Genomic DNA, 25564 nt, shown 5'->3' with positions numbered 1-25564 from the left:
GCCTGGGTGTGGGTAATGCTGGATTTACCCACGGTTGGCGTGGTTTGGTCCTGAGGGCGAAGCCCGAGGGACCAAACAAAGCCAACCGTGGGTAAATCCAGCATTACCCACACCCAGAAGTGGGTTATTGTTATTATACAATGACATTATTTAAGAAAAAAAATAATTACTTTTCTTAAATAATGGCATTGTATAATGCCTCCTTGCTGCCCTTCTGCAGCTGTCTGGTATTCCACGGAAGTTCTGCTGTACTGCACATGCCTACGCAGTACATCAGAGCTGTGGGCAAAAGCAACGGAGAAAGCAAGATCTCCATTGCTTTTTACTGTTTCACTATGTTAAATGGGTTTAACATAGCGAGACAGCTTTAAAAAAAGCAACGGAGAATCTCCGTTGCTTATTTTAAAGCTGTCTCACTATGTTAAACCCATTTAACATAGTGAGACAGTTTTGAAAAAAGCAATGGAGAAAGCAAGATCTCTGTTGCTTTTTACACACTGTGTCGCTATGTTAAAGGAGTTTAACATAGCGAGACAGCTTTAAAAAAAGCAACGGAGATCTCCGTTGCTTTTTGTAAACCTGTGTCACTATGTTAAACTCCTTTAACATAGCGACACAGTGTTTTAAAAAAGACTTATACTAATGGAAAAAGTCCGGCCGACCGGACCTTTTTCCATTAGTATAAGTCGATTTACAATGTGCACGCTGGCCAATCAGCATGCACGTTTTGGAATATTAATGGGGGGGGGTCATTAATGGAAAATAATCAACTCATTAAAATAATTGTGTAGAACTGTCTTGTGGATTCAAATTCAAAAAGTTTACTGCTTTTGGAATTTCTGAAAAAAATCATACTGATCTTTTCTCCAATTTGTATAAACAAACTAAAACAATGCATGGTAGCCCTGTACAACCCAATTAACTGCATTGTATAAAAAGTACAACTATTTTGGAATAATTAGCATAAACCCCACTAAACCAGTGCATTGCACTTACAAATATATAAGGAAACTGGAATTCAGAGAAATCATTACAGCAGTATGTACTATTAGGGCTATGCTGTGAGCTCTGGTAGGGTTTGAGTAATAAAAAGGAATTCAGAGACAGGGGATCATTATCATGTCTCTGAACTGAACCCAGTTAGAAGGAAAAAGCTATTGTCTCCCCTACAAATACACAAAAGGAGTAGTAGTGCTATTGCCTATTAAACATTTCTTCCTGGTAGGTACTGGTATGTTTTACATGGGTGACATTGTTTTCCATGAATTAGCACCTCCATATATAATCTCCATTACCTTACAGATTAATAAAGTAATTCTCCTTACACTGAGATGTACTACCACTTTAACATATCTGTATCACAAATTACATAAAGCAGTTGCTTATTTTTACTTGTTAAAGTTTTTTTTTTTTGCTCTACTTCCCTAACGATCCTGTCAGGTAATTTTGATATTTCTCTGTATCATCTAAGATAATATCGTTTGTACAATCCTAACCAAAGAAGGACGTAGGAAAGCAGGCTTGGCTGTTCACCTGCACTGTGTGTGCCACTGATCAAATTTAATCCTACTTCAAGGTTCTGTTTCACAGATGTGCATCCCATTTCTTCTTCCAGTTGTTGGTACATGGATTGCAGTGCATTTGCACTTATACAGCATAACATGAAATTATTTGCCATGTTCCACCAGTACCCACCTATGTTCTCTTCCTGGGGCTTCAGATTTAGAAGTAATTCAGCAACACAGCCATGCCATATGTCTAAGGAAAAATAGGGAGTCGTTTCACATGTCCAGACTTCTTCATTATTGACCTTCTAAATTTTGGCTTGCTCATTTCATACCATGGGGTCACCAGTATACAAAGTTAAATCCATGATGCACTGCACCACTATACCACAGGGGAACCATTGTATACCTATGACCAATATAAAAATCCATATGAGAGAATGAATCATTCATCTCAGCTGAGCCTTAAACTCTGTCTTGTTTAGCAGAGGTAGATTTCAATGTATTTTATAAATATGCGTACCATACATCCATAAACATTGTTAATGAGTCAGGCCCACCCATCCTGGCCATTATCTGCATATACTGAGCCTTGTAGGAGTATAATCCATTAATGCACAGTCTATTATACTATTGATTAAAACTGTTAGTCCATGATTTAAAAAAAAAAACTCCTTTACATGTATGCTATAAACATGTTTAATATACTGAATGATAGCTGCACATATTTAAGGGTGTCTAGAAATGAGTTAGAGCATATATGAGAATTGATTATTTTCTTTCTGATGTCCTATTTCAAGGCACTGTAGATCAAACTGAATTGAGTTATTTAACTGTGGTTAATCCACTGCTACCTACAATGTTTGAAATTCCCAAGATTCACAAAAATTTGTATGATCCACCATTCAAGCCCATTGTGTCAGCTCGAGGATCCAAGACGGAACCTCTGGCAGCATTAGGTGACAAATGTCAGTGTTGTGGTCAGGGAAACTGACCACATTTTGAAAGATTCCTGGCACTGTTTAGAAATGCTTAAACAGTAAAACACGTAGGCAACTATTCATTTTTGACTACTGATGTCATTAATTTAGTCTCTGTAATTCCACACACTGATGGTTTGGAGATGTTTCAGGAGAGTTTGCATAAGAGCTCACAGATAAAAGCTGACAAAATAGTTTTTCTCACTGACATCATGGAACTTGTTCTGAAGAACAGCCTTTTGATGTTTGAGGGTGAGATTTATCACCAGATATCAGGTGTGGCTATGGGGGCCAAGTGTGCCCCCATATTTGCCAACCTTGTACTCCTAGAATGGGAGAGGAAATTTGTGTTCAGCTCACATTTTTATGATAACATTTTGTTGTACAACTGTTTCCTGGATGATTTACTCATCCTATGGCAAGGGAATGAGACTGAAGCTGATGGATTTGTAGAATATTTAAACTCTACAACTGATTTTTTTAGGTTTACTAGCACATGGAAACCTGATGAGATTGATTACTTTGATATGAAATTGTTCAAAAATGAAATAAATCAAGAACTACGCAGCACTATTTATAGAAAAAAGACCTATTCTAATAGTTTGTTGCACTTCAAAGTTGCCACCTACTACACCAATTGAAAAGTATTTTAAGGGGCCAAATGGTGAGATTATCTTGCTTAATAAGTGATGATGTGAACTTTACCAATGAAATGTATGTCTTAATAGGGATGCTCATTGAGAGGGGGTATCCATTGAAAATGTTGATTAAAACTAAGAAAGAACTGTTGGTTAAAAGAAATACATCTTTTAGCCCCATATTAAACACCACCAGTGCCCAGATACAAACTAGATAAAAAAATATTACTACAGATGTAATGGTGTTACGTTGCCATACACATTCCCACAATATATGTTCAATTGTCAATAGATGTTGGGACACTTGTTTTGGAGAAGTGACCAAGGAACTTCTTGGCAATAAACCCTGAATAGTTTATAGTAGGGGCAAGAATATTATAAACATTTTAGAGGAGAATTTTAAAGACCAGTTTAAAACCTGGGTATCATTCCCTCATGATGAAATGTGGTGCCTGTAAATTTTGTAAGTTTATTAATGATGATGGACCATATGTTACAGTAGGGAATTATAACTATCCTATTAGATGCGCAGGGAGATGCAATTGTAACAAGACCATGTTAGTTTATCTGGCTACCTGTGTATCTTGCATATCTTTTTATGTTGGAAAAACTGTCTGCAGATTAAGGGATAGAATTAGTGAACATTTAAGGGCAATAAAGAATATGGATCCACATAATGCTCTTTTTGTTCACAGTAACAAGTGTGAGAATTTTAAAAGGTTTATCTTTTTTGTGATTGACAAGGTTCAACACAATGAGAGGGGTGGGGACATTAAATTAGAAGTAGCAGCAAGAGAAAGCAAATGGCAAATGAGGTTAAATGCCAATGTGTCACCAGGGCTTAATGATAGTATATCGCTGGCTCCTATAGTGAAACAAAGGGCTTGTGTAATTTGAGGGCTTTTCATCCAGAAAAAAGGAGTTCATTGTCCCACTGTACTCATCCATCATTAGACCCATTATAGAATACAATGCCCCATTTGGTATGTACCTCACAAAACATCTGCAACAACTGGAAAGGCCGCAGAAACACTTCACTAAAAGAATCACAGGCCTAAAGCAGATGCCCTGTGCTGACCGTCTTAAAAAACTCCAGCTGTACTCTGTCACATATCATCTACTCAGAGGTGATCTCTGCTTAACATACAAGCCCATGTCAAACCCTGAGCTGTTAGACATACTACACTTAAAGAAATCCCAATCCCTCAGAACCACATACTCCAGGGATCTAAACCTTGTCATCACAATAAACAAAACATGCTGGAGGGATAGGTTCCTGACCCAGAGACTCCCCATACTCTGGAATAGACTGCCCATACATGTCAAGCAGAGCACCTCTTTGGCCCTCTTCAAAAGGAACCTTGATGACTGGATGGCAGAAAGGAAATTCACCCCAGGGATCACGTCAGTCGCCCTGCTAGACAGGGGTCCAGGGAAGTAAATAGTCTGGGAAGAAATAGCCAGGGAATTGTTATGGCTAGGCTTGTATAGGCCCTAGGGCCGATAGCCTAGTACCAACCTATGAACCTATGAATTAGTATTATTGCAGTGTGTTTTTTATGTTTTATTTTTAGGAACTATAAACTCTGGTAGGTAATTGCACTTATATCTGGACCTAGGTTTTTGCTGAATCAAAAATGTATTTAAAGTTGTATTTAGCATAGTTATTTTATAATTCAGATGATAGGTATTATTTTACTAGCTGTTGTTTTAGATTTGTGACTTCTTATTTTTAGTGATATGTCTTTATCTATGTAAATTACTCTTTGTTCTGATTGTACTAATTGTAAATATGAATGTGATTGGTTGTCTAATTTCACTATGAGGGTACTTAAGCTTGCATGCTGGGCTTTTTTTACACCTCTGATGATGCCAGTGAAATCCAAGGTGAAAGTGCTTAGTTGTTGGTTGATTTGCTACTCTGTTTGTCATTAAACAGTTTCTAGTTTCCTGCAAAGTGTTGCAACTATTTTTTATTTTTTTACCAGTATGCTATAAACATATTTGCAATTGTGCGATGCTTTTTGCTAAATTCACTTATTTTCCTGTTTTTAATGCAATGTGCCACACAACACCATATAGCAATGTTGCTTATGCCTTGTTCAGATTTTATTCTAACATGATATTAAACGGCTTATTTTGGTTAACTGATGAGTAAATATTACTGGAAATTAAAGGTATAAAGAGATATGCAATCAGGTTTTGTGGGAGACTGCTATCTGAAAAAATGGCTTTTGGTTATGATTAAATAACATACCCACAAAAACCCATTATGTCAAAAAGTACTTGTTTAAAATTGTGTAATGCAAGGGACAACAGAACATAGCAATAGTTAGAATGCATAGTAAAGCAACAGGCATTTGACATAACTGGATTACATTACTACAGATGTTATCTTTGTTCATGTTCAAACAGCAAGAAGAAACTATGTATATCTTTTCTCCTCAGGAATGGTGGATTCTTCAATGATGCCAATCATGGGCTACCTGGTTGACCTTCGTCATGTCTCAGTGTACGGCAGTGTATATGCAATTGCAGATGTTGCCTTTTGTATGGGATTTGCCTTAGGTAAGAAGTAAAGAGTGTAGTATGATAAGAAGATAATAAGACTTTTTAAGCCTTTTGACTACTATTTCTGCCTGTTTTATTCTGTTATTACCTCTTTTTACTGTTTTTAATAGCTTGAATTGTTTGTTGCACTTGCTTGTTTAAGTTTTACTTAAAAGTTAAACAACAGGCTAATACACTCAAGTGTATTAACTTTTGATAGCAATTAGTCGAAAAACACAGCATTTATTGTATTTTCTGCCTATCTGAAAAAAAACTTGAAAAAAACAAAAAATACTCTTGTTTTCCATACTTTCCTAATAGTTTGTTCCAGTGATCAGATTTTGCTGATCCCTGGGCTTTGTCTTGGTTCCTGTGTTTCTCCATTTTCCTTGTTTGGTCAAATGAGAAGTTTCTTTACTCACCAGTGTGGGTGGGGAGTACTGAGCTGCCTGTTTGTCCTCAGAGGAGTGGTTTAAAGCAGTAACTTGTAGTTTATTGGCCATTTTGGGTCATTTCCTGTCTTTTCCAGCCCCCTGCTATAAAGCATGCTTTGGCGGGCTTTTCTGGCTATAGAGAACTCAGCACAGCTCCTCGTGGTGTCCAGCAGAGTTCCTAGAGCAGCAGAGACCAGAAAAGACAAACTTTCCAGATTCTAAGTATTTTTTTCTGCATTTTCGACTTTTTAAGCCTTTCGACTACTATTTCTGCCTGTTTTATTCTGTTATTACCTGTTTTACTGTTTTTAATAGCTTGAATTGTTTGTTGCACTTGCTTGTTTAAGTTTTACTTAAAAGTTAAACAACAGGCTAATACACTCAAGTGTACTAGCTTTTGATAGCAATTAGTCGAAAAACACAGCATTTATTGTATTTTCTGCCTAAAAAACTTGAAAAAAACAAAAAAATACTCTTGTTTTCCATACTTTCCTAATATTTTGTTCCAGTGATCAGATTTTGCTGATCCCTGGGCTTTGTCTTGGTTCCTGTGTTTCTCCATTTTCCTTGTTTGGTCAAGGGGAAGTTTCTTTACTCACCAGTGAGGGTGGGGAGTACTGAGCTGCCTGTTTGTCCTCAGAGGAGTGGTTTAAAGCAGTAACTTGTAGTTTATTGGCCATTTTGGGTCATTTCCTGTCTTTTCCAGCCCCCTGCTATAAAGCACGCTTTGGCGGACTTTTCTGGCTATAGAGAACTCAGCACAGCTCCTCGTGGTGTCCAGCAGAGTTCCTAGAGCAGCAGAGACCAGAAAAGACAAACTTTCCAGATTCTAAGTATTTTTTCTGCATTTTCGACTTTTTAAGCCTTTCGACTACTATTTCTGCCTGTTTTATTCTGTTATTACCTGTTTTTACTGTTTTTAATAGCTTGAATTATTTGTTGCACTTGCTTGTTTAAGTTTTACTTAAAAGTTAAACAACAGGCTAATACACTCAAGTGTACTAGCTTTTGATAGCAATTAGTCGAAAAACACAGCATTTATTGTATTTTCTGCCTATCTGAAAAAAAAACTTGAAAAAAAAAAAAAATACTCTTGTTTTCCATACTTTCCTAATAGTTTGTTCCAGTGATCAGATTTTGCTGATCCCTGGGCTTTGTCTTGGTTCCTGTGTTTCTCCATTTTCCTTGTTTGGTCAAGGGGAAGTTTCTTTACTCACCAGTGAGGGTGGGGAGTACTGAGCTGCCTGTTTGTCCTCAGAGGAGTGGTTTAAAGCAGTAACTTGTAGTTTATTGGCCATTTTGGGTCATTTCCTGTCTTTTCCAGCCCCCTGCTATAAAGCACGCTTTGGCGGGCTTTAGCGCAGTTTAGCGCGGAGTTGCTACAGGAGCACACGAGCAGCGGCGGTTAATCAAGGTTAAACTATTCGGGCTGCCTAAATTCCACTCTTCAAATTTTCCCTTATTAACAGCCTTCCTTGAACTGTACTGCTGATCAAACCAGCGTATTCTATATCTAGAAAGTTCAGCTCTACTTGATTCTTAAGTAGACTATTCTTTATCTGTAAAGACTTGCACTTGCTCCTAAAGTATTTTTTTACCTTGATATAGCACTTTTATTATACATAGTACCCCACTAGCCAAAATCCCTTTTAGATCACCCACATCCCCCGGAGTCTTTTCAAAGTCCTTGTCTATTCCTTCTAGCATGTCGAGGGATCAGTTGCTAGTGTCCTCTCCTGCTCAGCTGGTAAATCTGGGAATATTGAGGCAATGTTACAATTGCCTCATGTACACGGACAACCCTCTCCTTCTTCCACAAAACACAAATACATGCGAGAGATGCAACTATATAGCCAAACTGGAGGCTGAGCTCTCTCAACACAGGACTGGCAAGACCAGACAGGAGGAGAAGGCAACCTCACACACCACAAACCCAGTCTCACATAGTACTATCAATACTTCAAATCATACACATAAATACACAAAGACATACTCAGAGGCTCTGATCAAAAATCTACCAAAACAGCAGAGGCCACCAAAGCAGACACCCAAACATCTGCCACCTCAGGACACAACACATTCAACACATAGACCACATAGTCAGTGTGCCAAACAGTCACAGCCCTTAAGGCCAAACACAATGCCAGACACACTCGTCATTGGTGACTCCATAGTCAGACACACTGACGTCCCGCTCACCAGATTGAGTAAGGAGAAGGTCACAGTAAGCTGCCTGTCGGGCGCTAGAATCCGCCACATAACGCAAGCACTCAGGTCTCTCAACAGCAGGTACAAGCACGACTCTGTCATTGTCCACGCCGGTGTGAACGACCTGAGACACCTCCTTGGACTACATGAAAAGAGACATAGAGGAGCTCTCTGATTATGTAGCCCAGGCAGGTATGACCCTGACCTTGAGCAGTATCCTACCTTCACCTAGAATGATGCCACAATACAGTGATAAGATGATCAGCTTTAATAATTGGCTTAAATTTTGGTGTCATTCAAAGGGGATCCAATGTCTGTCTGCCTGGGATGACATGCTGGACAAGCCATGCTGCTTCGCAAGGGACGGCTTGCACCTGTCACCCTAGGCTTCCGGATATTGGCAAAGGCTCTTGCCACCCCATAGTGCCTTTTTTAGGCAATGCTCAAATTCTAAACCTACCACCCTAGAACACAAAAAAGGAAAAAAACTAAGGGTAATGCTGCTCAATGCCAGAAGTCTCAATCTCAAGATGCATGCACTCGAGGCCCTTCTCAGTATGGAGAACATCGATGTTTGTGCTGTGACAGAAACCTGGTTCAAGGCTCCTGAGAGCACCCCAGCACTATCAGGTTTCACCTCATATCATGCGTTCCGGCCCCAAAATCCGGACAACACCAAGAAAGGAGGGGGGGGTGTCCATATTCATAAAGGACACACAAACCTCAAGGTTGGTGGCAACGCACGATGCATCGGAGACCATCCAGGTGCAATTAACCATAGGCAAGACTGATCTGCAATTTGTAGCATGTTACAGGCCACCCTCTCAAACTCAGGAACCTCACATGGCCTTCCTGAAAACACTGGAGGGGATAAATGTATCTCCTAATACCATCATACTAGGTGATTTCAACTACCCTAATATAGACTGGGAACACTATTCAAGCCCAAACACTCTAGCCCAAAGGTTCCTGGAGTTCATAAACTCAAATGCCATGGAACAACTAGTCACCATCCCCACAAGAGGAGAAAACATACTTGATCTCATCATCACGAACATGGGATCACAATGTTCAACACTGGAAGTATACCCTCACTGGTGAGATCAGATCATAAACTAATCTCGCTGGAGGTCCTCATCCCGCCCCAACTGAAATAAAAAAGACCACAGTGAAAAACTTCTCAAAAGCCGACTTCACACTTCTAAAAACTAGTGTGGTCTCCTTTAAGGCCCCTGAGCCAGTGGTAAACATTACTCAAACTGCTGAATCACTTACAAATGCCTTCTACCAGCACCTACAGGACTGCATGGATCAGGCAATCCCAAACAAAACTAAGACTCTTTGTACCAAAGGCAAGCGTCCAGTCTGGTGGACCCCAGCAATAAACAAGCTCTACAACAAAAGGAGGAAGCTACTACAAGATAGAGCAAAATCCTTGAAAGGTAAGACACCTTTGATCATTATAAGTAAAAACTAAGAGCTCTCATAAAATCATCCAAGGCAAATTTTGAGAGAAAAATCGCTAAGGACTCAAAAGACAATCATAAGGCCTTCTTTAGCTATGTTAGAAACCTAGGAGGAAACTCCCAGATATGCTCGGAATTAGTTCAAAATGATGTGAAGATTACTGAACCTACACACATTGCCAACATACTGGCTGACAGGTTCAGTGCAAACTTCTCCCAAAAGGAGATATATCTATACCAGAGGATTGTAGCCCCCAAACATCTCCAACGCCCAGGTGAGAACTGCTCTCTCCAAGGCAAAAACACAGCATCCATGGGACCGGATGGTGTCCCCGGCTGTGTGCTCCACGAACTCAATGAGGAATTAAACCCGCAGTTAGGACAGCTGTTTAATCTTAGCCTCACCTCAGGATACGTACCCAAGGAGTGGCGACGGCAACTGTGGTCCCACTTCATAAGGCGGTGCCTCCACCGACCCTGGAAATTACCGTCCCATTAGCTTGACAAGCCTTATCTGCAAAGCCATGGAGAGGATCATAATGGAACTCATAAATAAAGACATAGGGAACTTGCAGACTTTGGATCCATCACAGTTTGGCTTTGTCAAAGGCAGATCATGCCTCTTAAACTTGGTTGACTTTTCGAAACAGTCACCAAGGCCATTGATGAGGCAAGGCAGTCCATACAGCCTACCTTGACCTGGCAAAGGCCTTCGACACAATACCCCACTCAGGTATCATCGAAAAACTCATCAGCTTAAATGTAAACCCATACATCACAAGATGGGTTGCAAACTGGCTAAGTGACAGAACCCACAGGGTCAGAGTTACTGGCGCCATGTCAGACTCAAAGCCTGTCACAAGTGGTGTCCCACAGGGCTCAGTCCTGGGACCACTCTTGTTCGGCATCTACTTTTCTGAAGTACAAGCAAACACAGGAGGGTTATGGCTGACAAAGTTTGCAGATGACTGCAAACTGGGCGCCATAGTCGAAAACACATCTGACACAGATATCCTTCAGAAGGGCCTCACAGAAATGGATAACTGGTGCCAGAGCCATGGCCTAAAGTTAAACGCCAAGAAATGCATAGTCATACCCTTCGGGAAAAACAAGGTTACCCCTAGCTACCACATAGGTGGCAATCCACTGAGCACAGAAGAAGTCATCAGAGATCTAGGGACCCAGGTTGACAGTAACCTTTCGTTTGACACTCATGTTGCCAAAGTAGTTAGGAAAACCTTCTACATTGCCCACCTGATCATGAAAGGATTCACATCTAGATCTAGGGAGGTCATCGTCCCCCTGTACTCATCACTCATTAGACCTATGATTGAGTACAATGCCCCATTCAGAATGTATCTGACCCGACACCTGCAGCAGCTGGAAAGGCCCCAAAAGTTCCTCACCAAAAGGATAAAGGGTCTCAAAAATATGTCTTATGCTGCCAGACTGAAAGAACTCCAGCTCTATTCAGTCGCATACCGCTTGCTCAGAGGTGACCTGTGCCTGACATATAAGGCCATGTCAAACCCAGATTTGATGAATATGCTTCACCTCAAAAAATCTAGATCCCTCAGAACCACAAGGGCGGGATACTTAAACCTTGACATGGTTATTAATAGAACGTGCTGGAGGGACAGATTCATCACCCAGAGACTCCTATGCTGTGGAACAAAATCCCGGTACATGTGAGGCAGAGCACCTCGCTGGCCTTGTTCAAGAGGAATCTTGACCAATGGATGGGAGATCGCAGATATACCCCAGGGATTACTTCAGTGTCACTGCTTGACAGAGGCACAACAAAATAATAAGGCATAGTTTTCTTCAAACTAAAGGGGTGGCGAAAGCCACATAACTATGGGCTAGGCTTATAAATGCCCTTGGGCAGATAGCCTAGTATGAACCTATGAACCTATGAACCTAAATGCACTGTTGGTGGGCTTGATGGTGATCATGACACAGATATTAGTGTGCTGGAGCCATGGAATACACTGAATGCAATGGGAGGTAAGATTTTATGAGCCATTAAATGAAATGACAACCTAGGCCAGAGTGCCCAAACTTATTGGCTGGAGGACCACATATTAGACTTGGCACAGTCAGCATAAGTGGCACAGAGGTATAAAGTCCTGACTATAGCCCACATGTGTTGACTTCAAGCACGAGCTTGGGTGCTTAAAGGTACTGGAAGGTAAAAATGGCCATACTCATCCTGGTGGGAAGACATAACCATGTACCTTTAAGAAGGGGTGGCACTGCAGTTGGCATGCATGGGATAAACTTTCAGATCTTCAAGCCACTTGGTGGTAGCCCTTATTAGTAAGTATAAGGGAGCATCCACTTGTATGGGGATAATATTGTCAGCCTCTGAAGTGAAGTGGGCAGCCCACCCCCATTTATGGACTGGGTTTGGGACTTAAATACTTTCATTTCCAAGATGTCAGCAACAGCACAACCTCCTTAATGTCTGCCAGAATATTGGCCTTTCCAGGTGGTCTTTCCCAAATAGATCTGATAACTCCCCACTAATAGGGAATAAATGGGCTCATGTTCAATAGATGCAACCTTAGTGGGCAAAAGGCAAGCAAGAAAAAAGCAAAGAGAAAAAACTATATCAGACTTGGCAAGGTTTGGGGGGGGGGGTTACATTACCATTGTTCAACATATATCTGTTTGGTATATGTACCCAATGATATTTTAGGAACTGAAATTGTGATCCTCAGATTATCAGGATTGAACCTGTCTAGCAAAAATATGTTCTAAATACATCATCATAGTGTTTCAGATTTTTTTGTATTCCAAGCAAAGCAATCTGAGTTTTATATGCAAGTGGAATGGATGGTGTGAACAAGTTTCCTATGTCATGGACTGCATATGGGCCTCACTGGTCCTGCTAAAAACAAAACAAAAAAAAAAACAAAGATTTTATGACATCTGAATGTTGAAACTTGTCTTTAAAAACTCACAATTTTTGGAGTTTCTGTTTTGCAAGTTGGAGTTATGAGAGAGAAAGATAGAGAAATACTCTGTATGCCTTCCACAAAAGTAATTGTGGCAGTGCAGAAATAAGAACAGTTGCCTATCCACTCTGATGGCTATACCTCTAAATGATTTGAATGTCATTGACTAAAATACATTGCCCACAGTAATGCATTTCAACTTGCTACCCCCCTCTCTCTCTCTCTCTCTCTCTCTCTCTCACACACACACACACACACACACACACACAGAGCAACATCCCTGACAAGCCATATCAGTGACTGTTTTAACAGTGATTATTTACCTGCCTCTGCTTTCACACACAATGGCTGTCTACCTGGCAACTTTCCAAAAAAATAACTGCACTTACTCACTACACCTCTAATGTTTGATAGCTGTGATGGAGAAACAGATTATAGCCACAGTAATGATTTCAACTTGCTACCCTCAGACATATAAATTGAAACCTTTTACTAAGCCATATCCTATGATCATTTTTGCACTGGTACTCTAACTGCCTTTGCATTCACACCCATATTCTAACTACCACACTAGCCCTAAAAATAACTACATTTTGTAGGCAACTCTGATACATGATTAGGATGAATGTGAAAGAAATTAAAACCACAGTATTTTATTTCATTTTGCTGTTATTTGACATAAACACTGAGGCTCCTCACCCAGACAAACCACATTCAGCACAGCCTTCCTACAAAGCACTACTGCTAATTGTTTTGACAGTAATACATAACTGCCTTTTCTTTCACACACACAGCTCATCTACCCCACAACATCACAAAAACAGGCAAACTGTTTGTATATAATTCTGGTTGTTGGTTGTGATGAAGGTGAAAGAAATTGCTGTCAAAGGCTATATTTCAGAAGCATACACTGTAGAACACCTGACAAGCCATAATGCTAACCATCACTACAGTAACAGATGCCTTTGCTTTCACACACATGGCTACATACCCAGTCAGTAGGTTTAGCTTGAGAGATATTTGAGTCTATATGCACATTCTGAATAACTGTATCAAATACCTTTTCTGTAATAACTTCCTTGTACTCTATCTACCTTATAAACTAGTTTGTGGACTCATTAGTGTCACTATGAGTGTGAGGTGGTAAGTCACAGACATGGTGGATGACCCATTACCAGAAGTTCAATTTAATGAGTGCTTGGAACTGCTCTGTGTCAAAATGTGAAGGAAAGAGATATGTGGCTTGTGTCCCCTTTACCAGTTTTTCATGTCTGTTAAGTATTTTTACTGGCCTTTTTTTTTTTTTTTGTTAAAAGAATGTTCCATCTGTGAAAGGTGAGCAAAAGTTTAGTTAAATCAGCTGATGGAAATACTGGCAGATATGAAAAGTTGACTAAATTGTAATACAGATAAAATCCAAGAAGAACAAGGTATGGGAACGTCTCCAAATGGTTCACACAACAAAAAAGAAAAACACAAAAGATCTAGTGCAATTTAACAGTAAACCATATAGGATCTCCAACGTCAAAACAAACACAGAGTGCAAATATCATAACATATCACTAACACAACATGTTTGGGTGCTGCTGATGGGCACTGTGTACTTGTTAACATGAATGTGGATTCCTTTCTGTTAAAAAAATGTAAGCAATGGCTATGTTTTCCATTAATGGGTTCTACTACTATTACTAACAATTTAAAAATATACGTATATCGATTATATTACTTGTTATTTTCAGCAGCTATTTCTAATAACTTTGTAACATTTTTCTTTTTTCCCCTGAAGGTCCTTCATTTGGTGGTGCTATTGCTAAATCTATAGGCTTTTCATGGCTGATGACCATCATTGGAATAGTTGACATACTGTTTGCACCTTTGTGTTTCTTTCTTCGGAGTCCCCCTGCAAAGGAAGAAAAAATGGTAGGAAGAGCAATGGATCTGTCCATTATTACACTAGTAGATTTTATATTGTTTTTCTTCTTTGTAGAGCTTTACTTGATTAAGTTGTTGCTATTTGCTCATCATAGGTTAAGGCACACAAGATGCAACTACTTGTTTTTACACCCTTCACATTCAGTCTACCATTAGCATGAATTAAAAATGTATACACACACACACACACACACACACACACACACACACACACACACACACACACACACACACACACACACACATGCATAAAGCAACCACAAGGCTCAAACTGCATTCCCTAATTCTGTACAGCAAGATATTATATTTATCAGTCAAGCAGGCCCCACCATTGCCCATTTGTCCAGTTTGTCTGCATTTTTCATTCTAGATTACTTTTCATTCCTTTCAATATGATGTGATAAGTTTTCTGTTGAATAGTTCTTTACATAGTTTATATAGCTTCTTAAGAACTGGTTGTCTTGCCAGCGATTTTCTTCTTAGTTCTAAGGTAAGTATTACATGTTTTTATATTGACTGGTATTTTTGTAATATTGTTTTAGTAGTACAGAAAGAATTCTGTTCAGGTGGGTTTCAATTTGTTTATGTACATTTAATTGAACAAGAATTGAGTGATAGACTATGAGTCAGTATATTTGTGTCAAGAGAACGGGTTCTTCATTGGAATTATATAAACTCATTCAATTTTGTTAATATGCGAATAGTTTAATTATATTTCTAATTAATTTAATATTATTCAGGGTAGATTTTTTAGACTCAGTTCATTGTGCCTGTTAAATTCACTTTCTGAGCGGCCACTTATAGATCTCGTGTTATTTTATTTTATTTCATTACTTAACTTTTTCATTCTAATACTGATACATTTCTTAAGTGCAGTTTGATTTATGTAGGCATGACTTTGTTGTGTGAGTGTGCAGTTTGTGTGTGTATATGTGATTGTGATGTTTCATTTTTTTTTTTTTTCGGTTGGTATGAGTGGATCTGGCTTACAAAGATTAGTGACATGGTTAGAATGTTAAAGAATGATTGATTACATATATAGAGTAGAGATAATGTTTTGATGGCACACATTTATTAGTAAAAAATAAAACTATCTACCCTCTGCATTTGATAACCATTTTAATCACAACCTTTATTGGGGTCTGTTGATAGGATAAATATTGGGAAACTGAGGGTCTGTGATATAATAAATTAAGTATTTTGAGCTGTAGGATTAGGGAAGGAGCCTGTCATGTTGAACCAAGTTCCCTAATCCTATAACACAATTTATTTTTATTACTAAAAAAATGACACCCCCTCACAAACACACATTTTAATAAGCCATTTCATCAAATTGTTTTTGTGCTGAATTATTATTTGTAGTTGGTTTCAGTTTGATGTGATAACTGAGCAAGTTGTCTTTTGAACAATGTTTTAAATACTTTCCATAAGCTTTTGCGTACCTCCCAAAAGCTTTTATAAATGGAGTGCCTTGTGGGTAGTTTTTTACTATCATTTAAATAACTTTATTTACTGATTGAGTTGACTATAATGTAATTTAATTAAATGTTAGATTAGACAGCATCAGGTCCATTTTGCTGTCAGTGCCATTTTCTGTTTTGCTAGTTGCATTCAGTGATTTACGTTATATTTTATTATTTTATTTTTTTTTTTTCATTTCGGTAACAATTTTCATTTCCAGAAAATTAATTTAGATGTGTTGTATTGTTTTGGGACCACTGTGTATATATTTTCTTTCTCCAGTTTGGAAAGTTGTTTTTTATACTGAAGTAAATGTGAGATGCAGTTCATATTTTACTTATTTATGTTTAAATATTTATTATTTGTTCACTGAGTAAGTGGACTAGTCTGTTGACCTTTTTCAGCCATGACCCATGTTCAAACAGCAGAAAATAGATTGCTGTATTTCTATATACAAATAAGTACATAACAAAATTTAGAACATAATAGTACGATTCAGTGCAGACTGGGTAAGAGTAAAAGGTTCAGTCAGAGTGCAGTGTGAACAGAAAACAAGCAAATATATGCAAAATGTAAGCTTAGAAATGCATAAAATAGTGTAATATATAAATAATACAGAAACTCCTACTGTATATACATATAAATATATATGTAAAGATAACACATTAGGAAGCTGGGAAAATGATCTTAAATGAGTTCCATAATTTATGATATAGCATGGTAAGTCACCTAACCATTATCATGGTAGCAGTTGCAGGCAAATTGAGTAAAGAGATCCTGTTTAATTGCAGATTTGAAGCTGTTAATGGTTTCTTCATTTCAGATGTCAGTAAGCAAATGGTTTCAGGTAGCAGGTCCCAGTCTAGAGAAGGCTGTCTCACTTATAGCAGTTTCATATGGAGGGCACACTAGAATGAAAATGTCCTGTGTACTTTTGAGTACACAAGGGTTGTCTTGTAAAGATAGTTTTTACTACTATATGGGGCTGTGTTTTAGCACATTATAAATTAGAGTACTTAAAAGAAAATTGTATGAGACAATGAAAAACAATTGGATTTTTTTTAACAAATTGCAGTGGTACATGGGGGATGCTGCTAATATAATGAATCTGCAGATTTTATTCTCAGTAGTCTGTATACTGTGAGGATTGTGCTCTGAATGCATAATGAGAAAAAAGAAGGAAGGCCATATTCCAGCATGGATATTAAAATATTTTAGCAGTGGGTGAAAGGAGGCAACTGATCTTGTGACATAGTTTTAATTTGCGAAGGACTTCATTGTTTATAAAATCTGTCTGCATAGAATAGGAAAGAGTAGGGTCAAGTATTAGTCAGTGACATTAGGTATCATGTTCCTATTAAGATCTGTTGACAGAATAGGAGGGATAGTGGGTAATTTCTTGGCTGAGGCAAAAACCATGATATTGTTTTTTAGGGTTAATTTGTAGTTTCTTAGAGGTGGACCAGGTACATAACTGAGTAAAATTGTCCTTTAATTTAGTTTGCAGGTCAGAGTGCATGCAGCATTAACTTAAGATTTGGTAATTCTAGGGTGAGATCATTAACAGAGAGAGAGAAGAGAAGAAAGCCTAGCACAGATCCTTGTGATACACCTGTATTACGTTTACCAGCAGTAGAGGATGAAACATACCTGTGGACTTGGAAGGTTCTGTCTTTCAGATCCCTGTGAAACCAGCAAATAGTATAATCTCCAAAGATGAGACTTCTGAGTTTGGTGACCATAACATGAGAGGGGATAAATGACACAATAGCAAGGGAAGAAAGCACAAAATAAATGAGACTGAAAAACAAGTAGAGGTGATGGATAATAGCAAGTGGAGGATGAGTCAACAAAACAGGATCCAAGACATAGAAAAAGTGAATAAAGGCAGAGGCCATGCATGTCTGCAATGACACCTCTCCAATGTTGGCCCAAAGAAAGTTGTACATGACATGTGTGCATGTCTGGCCATATGCAGGCCCACTCATATAGGCAAATGGACGTGGTGTACAACACCCATGCAAATCATAATGCGGCACACATTTGCATGATGATGTGATTATAGACTTCATCAGGTGTTGGTCACATTACTGGGCCGGCAATGTTCAAGGGTATGACATGTGGGAGTATGCAAACAATTCTACAGACAACACTGCATTCTAGACAAATTAAACTGCAACAGTATATGTCTTGTACACCATATGAACTTAAGCACACAAAACGCTGAATTCCACCAGTTGGAAGCTGTTATAAAATCCATGCTAGGAGTTCACCACATGTGGGGTGAGAATGCACAACTAAATATACCCTTATAGCAGGTTTGCACAACTAAACTGCACCAAAAGCAAATACATACATGAAAGCACCCATTTGCAGCAGTGTAATAACTGCTACAGAAAACAACGCATATATAGGTATAGCACCATTACTGTACACATTTTAGAAGTAATGCAACAAGAACCCACATCGGATTAGATACCAGCCATTCACAAATTGATAGTAAAAGCACTCATATCCACTGCTCATAGATATGCAGAAGGGACTGGACAATCAGCTGCTGGTTCAATATAGGTATGCGAAACTGCAGTGGGGTGTTTATGGATGGACTGCACTCATGTTCATCTTTATCAAAGCTGGGTCACCATAGGTAGTATGGCCTTCAAAATCTGCAGACTGTATACAACAGTGTCTAACAGCTGATGCAATTCATAAGTACCAGAAATGAAAGGTCTCTTCATCCACACTGCATGGAGACCAGAGGTTTCCTCACAGCAATCAGTACCTGCTGACTCCATCCCTGTCAAGGATTCCATGATTTGTTGATGTCTGTTGCTCAGGCCTTTGGTTTTTGTTGGTACAGTATCACTGAAGATTGTCTTATAAAGAATAATATTTGCAAGAGTTAACCTGTCGCATACAACACATTCTTCCTGTATGTGTCATTGCAAACTTACTTGTAACAGGCTTCTATTTGAATTCCAAAGATCGCAATTGCATTCTGGTCTCCCATCCTAATCTCGATCACCACCCAGAATCCCTACATGACTCAGTCAGTGACTACTCCCCTATACGCATCCTAAGATTCTCCCCACACTACTCTAGACCTCACAAACTTAAGGAATGCCAGAAACTAACCAACTTTAACCCTGATAATTTCAATAATTGTCTCTCCGCAATCGACTGGTCCTGCCTTTCATCCCTCCCTCTTGATGAAGCTGTCCTTCAATTCATCTCTATCTTTCTAAGCACACTTAACTCCCTTGCCCCTCCTAGAACAGTCAGAGTCAAATCATTCTGTTCTCCTTGGCTCACTGACTCTACCCAGTCTCTTATCCATAACAAAGATTCTGCCTGGAAACTCTGGATAAAGACAAAATCTCTCACACACTTCCAGAAATATACAGAACTCTGAAACCTAACCAAAAAACAGATTAACACTGATAAAAAGAACTATCACACACCCCAAACTACTGAACCTAGAAACCCAAACAATTTTGGAATACTATTAACCAAATTCTCCACACTGGTATTCCCTCAACTCCCAAGCCCTGCCCTAAAAATACACCCCAAGAAACTGCATCCATCTTCAGTTCATACTTTATCTATACCATCAGCAAACTTATGCAAACTACTAACTCTACCAACCCCGTACCACCCACCACCTCCCTTCTACAAAACTGCTCATTCTTACTAAAACTGTTGACAACCCCTCTGACTTCCACACCCTGACACAAACATCTTTCAGCCTCACTAAAAAATGGTTTACCGATAACCAACTCATATTTAACCCTAAAAGCACTAAACTACTTCTCTTCCTCCCTGAATACCTCTACCATCTTATATCCTCCTTCACCATCTCTTCTCTTAACAGCACTACTATCACAGCTGATACCCACACCAAATGCCTTGGTGTAATCATATATAACCAACTTAAATTTGACCTCCATGTACATCACTGTATCAGGAAAACCCACCAAAAGCTTGGCCTTTTGTATAGAAATAAAAGATTCCTCACACCCAACTCCAGAATCTCACTAGCTCAAGCTTACCTTCTCCCTCACCTATTCTACAGCTCACAAATCTTAACTAACTTACAGTCCTCACTACTCATCAGACTCGAAACTACCTACAACAAAGCAACAAGATTTGCAGCTAATCTGCTGTTAAAATTGCACATTCTCAACTGGCTTGAGTTTCCTAAACAAGTCTTCTTTACACAACTTCTCATCATCCATTCTATCCTGAATAAGCCCTCCTCCTACCCTAACCTATCCTCTCTTGTCTCCCTCTATAACCCCCCTCAATCCCTCAGAAGCTGTGACCAATGTCTTTTATAGATTCACAAACCTAAAAAATCTATTGGACAGAATCTCTACAGCTACTTTCCCATTCTATCATGGAACAAGCTCCCCGACCCTCGGACACATTTCCCGCACCTGGTCTTGTCTCTGAAATCATACCACTTGAGCCCTCCCCTCTCTCCCCATCACTCTCTTCTCTCTCCTTACTCTCCTTCCCTGTTCCTCCCTTTCTCATCTTTCCAACACTAACCTCCTTACAAACGAAATGACAGCACCTACTACCAATGACTCTTTTTCACTTCCAAACTTCTGGATACATGATTCCTGTCTCTAACCTGCAACTGCCTTATATTTAATACCCTCATACACTATTGCTGCTTAACAATTACTATCATAGACCAAATGTATTTCTTGCTGACTTTTTTTTTTTTTTACTTGTACCCAAATGAACTGCTGCTTAATTATTTTGTTGCATGTATTTTTGTCATTTACTTTAATCCTGTAATTTTATTTTGTATTCTTATTGAATTTTACTTCGATTTAGTAAATTTCTTGCTTAATTGTACTGTGTAGCTTTTCTCCCTGGGCCTCCGCTGAAAAAGAGCACTAGCCCAGTCAGAGTATCCTGGTCAACAAATGTCAAATAAATAAATAAATATTATGCTCATTACAGAAAGACTAAGGCTGGAAAGGGGGTATCAAGATCAAGTCCATGATTATGATACATTGAGGTATTCCTAACTCCAAGGTATAGCAGTCTCAAGGTTTGCTCATATTACTATTATTTAGAGTGGAGGATGCAGCTCGCATGCTGATGGGTGTGGGGGGGGGGCGTAAAACCACTATCTAAAAATGTTTTTATGGCATTACACTGATTTTCAAGAGTAGAATTTCTTTGTCAGTCTCATTGCATTTTTGAAATTGGAGGATTGAAGGACACAGACTTATAGGTTTCACAGTCTGGAACCAGGCGCACCATACCCCACTGATCAGTCAGATAATGAAGGCGCCCTCTGCAGGTGGTTCAGTGTGCTAGCCTTTCTTCCCTGTCTACAAATAAATAAATAAATCTATTTTCCATTTCGTTAGACATTTAAGCTTACGGAAATAAAATTTCAAGTCCATGAGAGCCTTTGAGATGTTAGCTCTCCTAGATGGCACAAAGGTAACACCTTTAGCAAATAAGTCAGCACATGTAGCATAAATAGGTACCCAGAATATTATATACAATGAAATCATTATCTGTGTTTCAAATAATTTTACAGTCAGTTTTTACTTTAGAGGGAGAATGATTACTTTCATAGTTTAAGGTACGATCATTTACTTCCTCAGCATGTCCTGTTGATGGCACCATTGGTTCAAGGAAGAGGGACGATTCATGTTGGTCAATCTTGTTCGATTCATGCCCAGGGGTGTGTTACATTCCCCACTCTCTCATTAGTTCCTTTTTTGTCTGTTTTTGGATCTTCACAATGGAAAATCCATATTATTTGAAACCTGCATTGTTGTATTCATATTTTGTGTTTAAGTTGGTGACATTCCTATCAATATAGTTATTTACAGGACCTCGTCCATTATTAATTACATTACTGTTAAAGTGTGATGCATGGAAACTTTTCATACCTCACGTCTGAGATTCTGGAGGGTCCAGGTAGGGTGATTCCTGGAAGTAGTCAACCATGTCCCACTCAAGTTTTTTAAGTTTAGTTGTTTTTATTCTTTGAAGTTGCTGCTCAATGCTATTGAAAATATGGGAGTGTTCAATCTTAAAGTCCTCGTACCTTAAATCACTTGTGATCTCATTATTCAGGCCACTCACCTTGGCCGTGAGTTTTTCAATCAACTTGCTATTATGTTTGACTACTATTTCCATATACTCACACCCTTGTCTATCAAAGAGTCTGAGTAATTCATGATGTAAGCGGGAATTCTTCTCCATCCCTGTGGGATACCACCACAGCCTGAGGCCCCTTGGGACACTTTTAAGTCTAATGTTCTCTAAAAAATAGGCATTTTCCAGTTGAAGCTTTTTAATCTTCAAATGCTTGTAATCAAATTCTTTAAGTCAATCTGACAAATAATTAACACTCTGTGGCATCGAATTACTAAAACTAAAAGAGTTCTGTTTCCAATCAGTTAGAATCAGGACATCCCTTCCCCAAAGGCGATGCCACCCCAGTTCAATAGGTTGATGTAGATAACTTCCATTAATGAAACTGGCCATGTCAGTTCCATTTATAAGTGTATGAGAATTAATTTCATTACCAAACTTAGTAACCCATGGAAAATACACTTCACTAAAGTATAAAAGCACTGCTGGACACAGAAGCTGAATTCAAAACCTTTTATTTATCCCACAAGTTAAGCGCTTTCATCCAACCTCTGCTGGACTTCTTCAGTACAACACATGGTAGAAACTCAACCTTTTTATACACAGCTTAAAACATGTATAATTAGACAACTGAAAAATTGAATAATTATATAATAAAAAATTGACCAATGAATGAGTCAATGAACTTGCCCCATTCTTAAAACACCCAGTAAAACATATTAAAATTCAAACAGTTGAATACAACCTATGTAAATAAACATGTGAAACATTAAAACATTTTTTGTATTAACCTAAAATATGCTTTAATTTCAATACAGCTGTTATACTGACATTATCGTTGATAGCCGGAAAATTGGTGGCATCCAACCTCAATTGCCACCTCAATTCACAAATATCTAAATCTAGGTCCAGAACTCTGCCCTGTCTGTTGTTTATCAATTGCTGTAAAACAACAAATTTAAATCTATGGCATGGGTTTTTTGTTATGTGCCTCACCAGAGTATTCATGCTCCTCACGTTCTTAATGTCAAGAATGTGTTCCCTGATTCTATCTTTGAAATGCCTTCTAGTCTTACCAACATAGAAGGCCAAACACTGTTCACATTTGGCCACGTATACTAAATTTTTACTGTTACAATTAAAATGTCCATGAAAATGGAGGGTTCTCCCATTGATGCACGTTTTTTCACCAGTCTCAAAAATATGTGCACATACATTGCATCTACCACACTTGAAATTACCAGGTGCACTACTACAGTGATGGGAATCAATGTGAGTGCCCAGTTCTAAAATCTCCTTGAAAGATCTGTCTCTGTTAAAAACAAACCTGGGGGGTCCCCCCACCTTGTCCATAAGGGAACTATCAGCATGTAACAATCTCCATTTCTTTTGGATGATATGGGTGACCCATTCAGCATCCTGATTAAAGGTGGTGATAAACAGTAACCCACCCCTCATCTTTCTTGATTCTAAGTTACAATTCCTTGGCATGTTAGAACCATCTACCATATTGGAATCCATGATCCTTCTAAATATAGGCTTGTACATGACCCCACTCTTTTGGTTCTAACTTCCTCTGCCAAAATCCTACAAAGGGCTTCAGGATAACCTCTTTTAATAAATAACTCCATCATAAACTCAAGCTCTAATAAAAAGTCTTGATCACCCGTGACCATTCTGACAGCCCTTACAAATTGTCCTTTAACAATTGACTTTTTCTGGTGGTAAGGGTGCCAACTGCAAAATTCCAGATAGGAGTTAGACAATGTGGGTTTTCTGTAAATGCTTGATCTCAGGGTATTATTGCTAATATCAATAATTAGGTTGGCGTCCAGGTATGACACCCTATCTCTGCTGTACTCATAGGTAAACTTAAAGAATTCGGTACTTGGACCATCATTTGCAAAAGTGGTTGGGAACATTTTCCTATATCACTAAGGATTTGTGGCAATTTTTGGATCAATTAAACAGGGTTACCATCACCAAAACAACCTTTTTAGTCACCATAGATGTATGCAATATTTTCTCAGTGATACTCCATGGTATTGGGTTAGAATGGCTGGGAGTACAACTTAGTAAGACTCATCTTTTTGATCAAGATGAAATTAATGTCTTTACCACCTTAATGGAGGCAGTATTAACCAACACCTTTTTACATTTTGAAGGAAAATATTACAAGTAGGTGACTTGTGTGGCTATGGGGGCGGCTTGTGCCCCTATATATGCCAATTTTGTTATATCCCACTGGGAGCAGGAATTCATTTTTCCTAATGAATTTTGGGCATTATTAAAACACTATACCAGATTTTTGGATGACATTTTTGTGATACGGGACGGACAAGAAGAAATGTTTAAAAAACTTTCTTCAATATATTAACCAAACAGTTGAATTCCACTTCCACTGAGGTAGGAGGATCTTAATGACCCTGTTATTTCAGTTGAGATATGAGGATCTTAATGATCCTGTTACTCCTGCTGAGGTATGAGGACTTTAATGACCATGTTAATCCTGCTGATGTATGAGGATCTTAATGACCCTGTTACTCCTGCTGAGGAATGAGGACCTTAATGATGCTGTTAATCCTGTTGAGGCATGAGGATCCTATGTTCCTGTTACTCCATCTGAGGTATGAGGATCTTAATGACCCTGTTAATCCCGCTGAGGTATGAAGATACCCTGTTACTCCTGCTGAGGTATGAGGACCTTAATGATCCTGTTACTCCTGCTGAGGTATGAGGACCTTAATGATCCTGTTACTCCTGCTGAGGTATGAGAATCTTAATGATCCTGTTACTCCTGCTGAGGAATGAGGATCTTATTGACCCTGTTACTCCCACTGAGGTATGAGAATCTTAATGACCCTGTTACTTCAGTTGAGATATGAGGATTTTAATGACCCTGTTGCTCCTGCTGAGGTATGAGGATCTTAATGACCCTGTTACTCCTGCTGAGGAATGAGGACCTTAATGATGCTGTTAATCCTGTTGAGGCATGAGGATAATGATCCTGTTACTCCAGCTGAGGTATGAGGATCTTAATGACCCTGGTAATCCCGCTGAGGTATGAAGATACCCTGTTACTCCTGCTGAGGTATGAGAATCTTAATGATCCTCAAACAAAGGGTCCAAGCAGCAGCTGTCAGCCAGTAGAAAGGTTTATTTTTTAAAAAATTCACCACAAGCGCTTTCACCCTGACAACAATACAGGGCTTTTTCAAGTGTAAATGTAAAAACCCTGTATTATTGTCAGGGTGAAAGCGCTTGTGGTGAATTTTTAAAAAAATAAACCTTTCTACTA

General features: G+C 38.8%; 1 protein-coding gene across 1 annotated transcript in view; it reads left to right on the top strand.

Moving 5' to 3' along the window:
- The window catches only part of SLC18A2 (solute carrier family 18 member A2), a gene marked incomplete in the record, with an annotated part of 947305 nt that overhangs the window by 908970 nt on the left and 12771 nt on the right, over positions 1–25564 (top strand). The window contains 2 exon segments of the mRNA XM_044055965.1: positions 5572–5691; positions 14528–14661. Coding sequence (XP_043911900.1) covers positions 5572–5691; positions 14528–14661 — 254 coding nt within the window.

The sequence above is a fragment of the Protopterus annectens genome, chromosome 14.part0 (genome assembly GCF_019279795.1).
Source record: "Protopterus annectens isolate FY-2018-M chromosome 14.part0, PAN1.0, whole genome shotgun sequence".
Lineage (NCBI taxonomy): Eukaryota > Metazoa > Chordata > Ceratodontiformes > Protopteridae > Protopterus > Protopterus annectens.
Note: the sequence above shows the minus strand (reverse complement) of the source record. Positions and strands in the feature narration are given on the sequence as shown.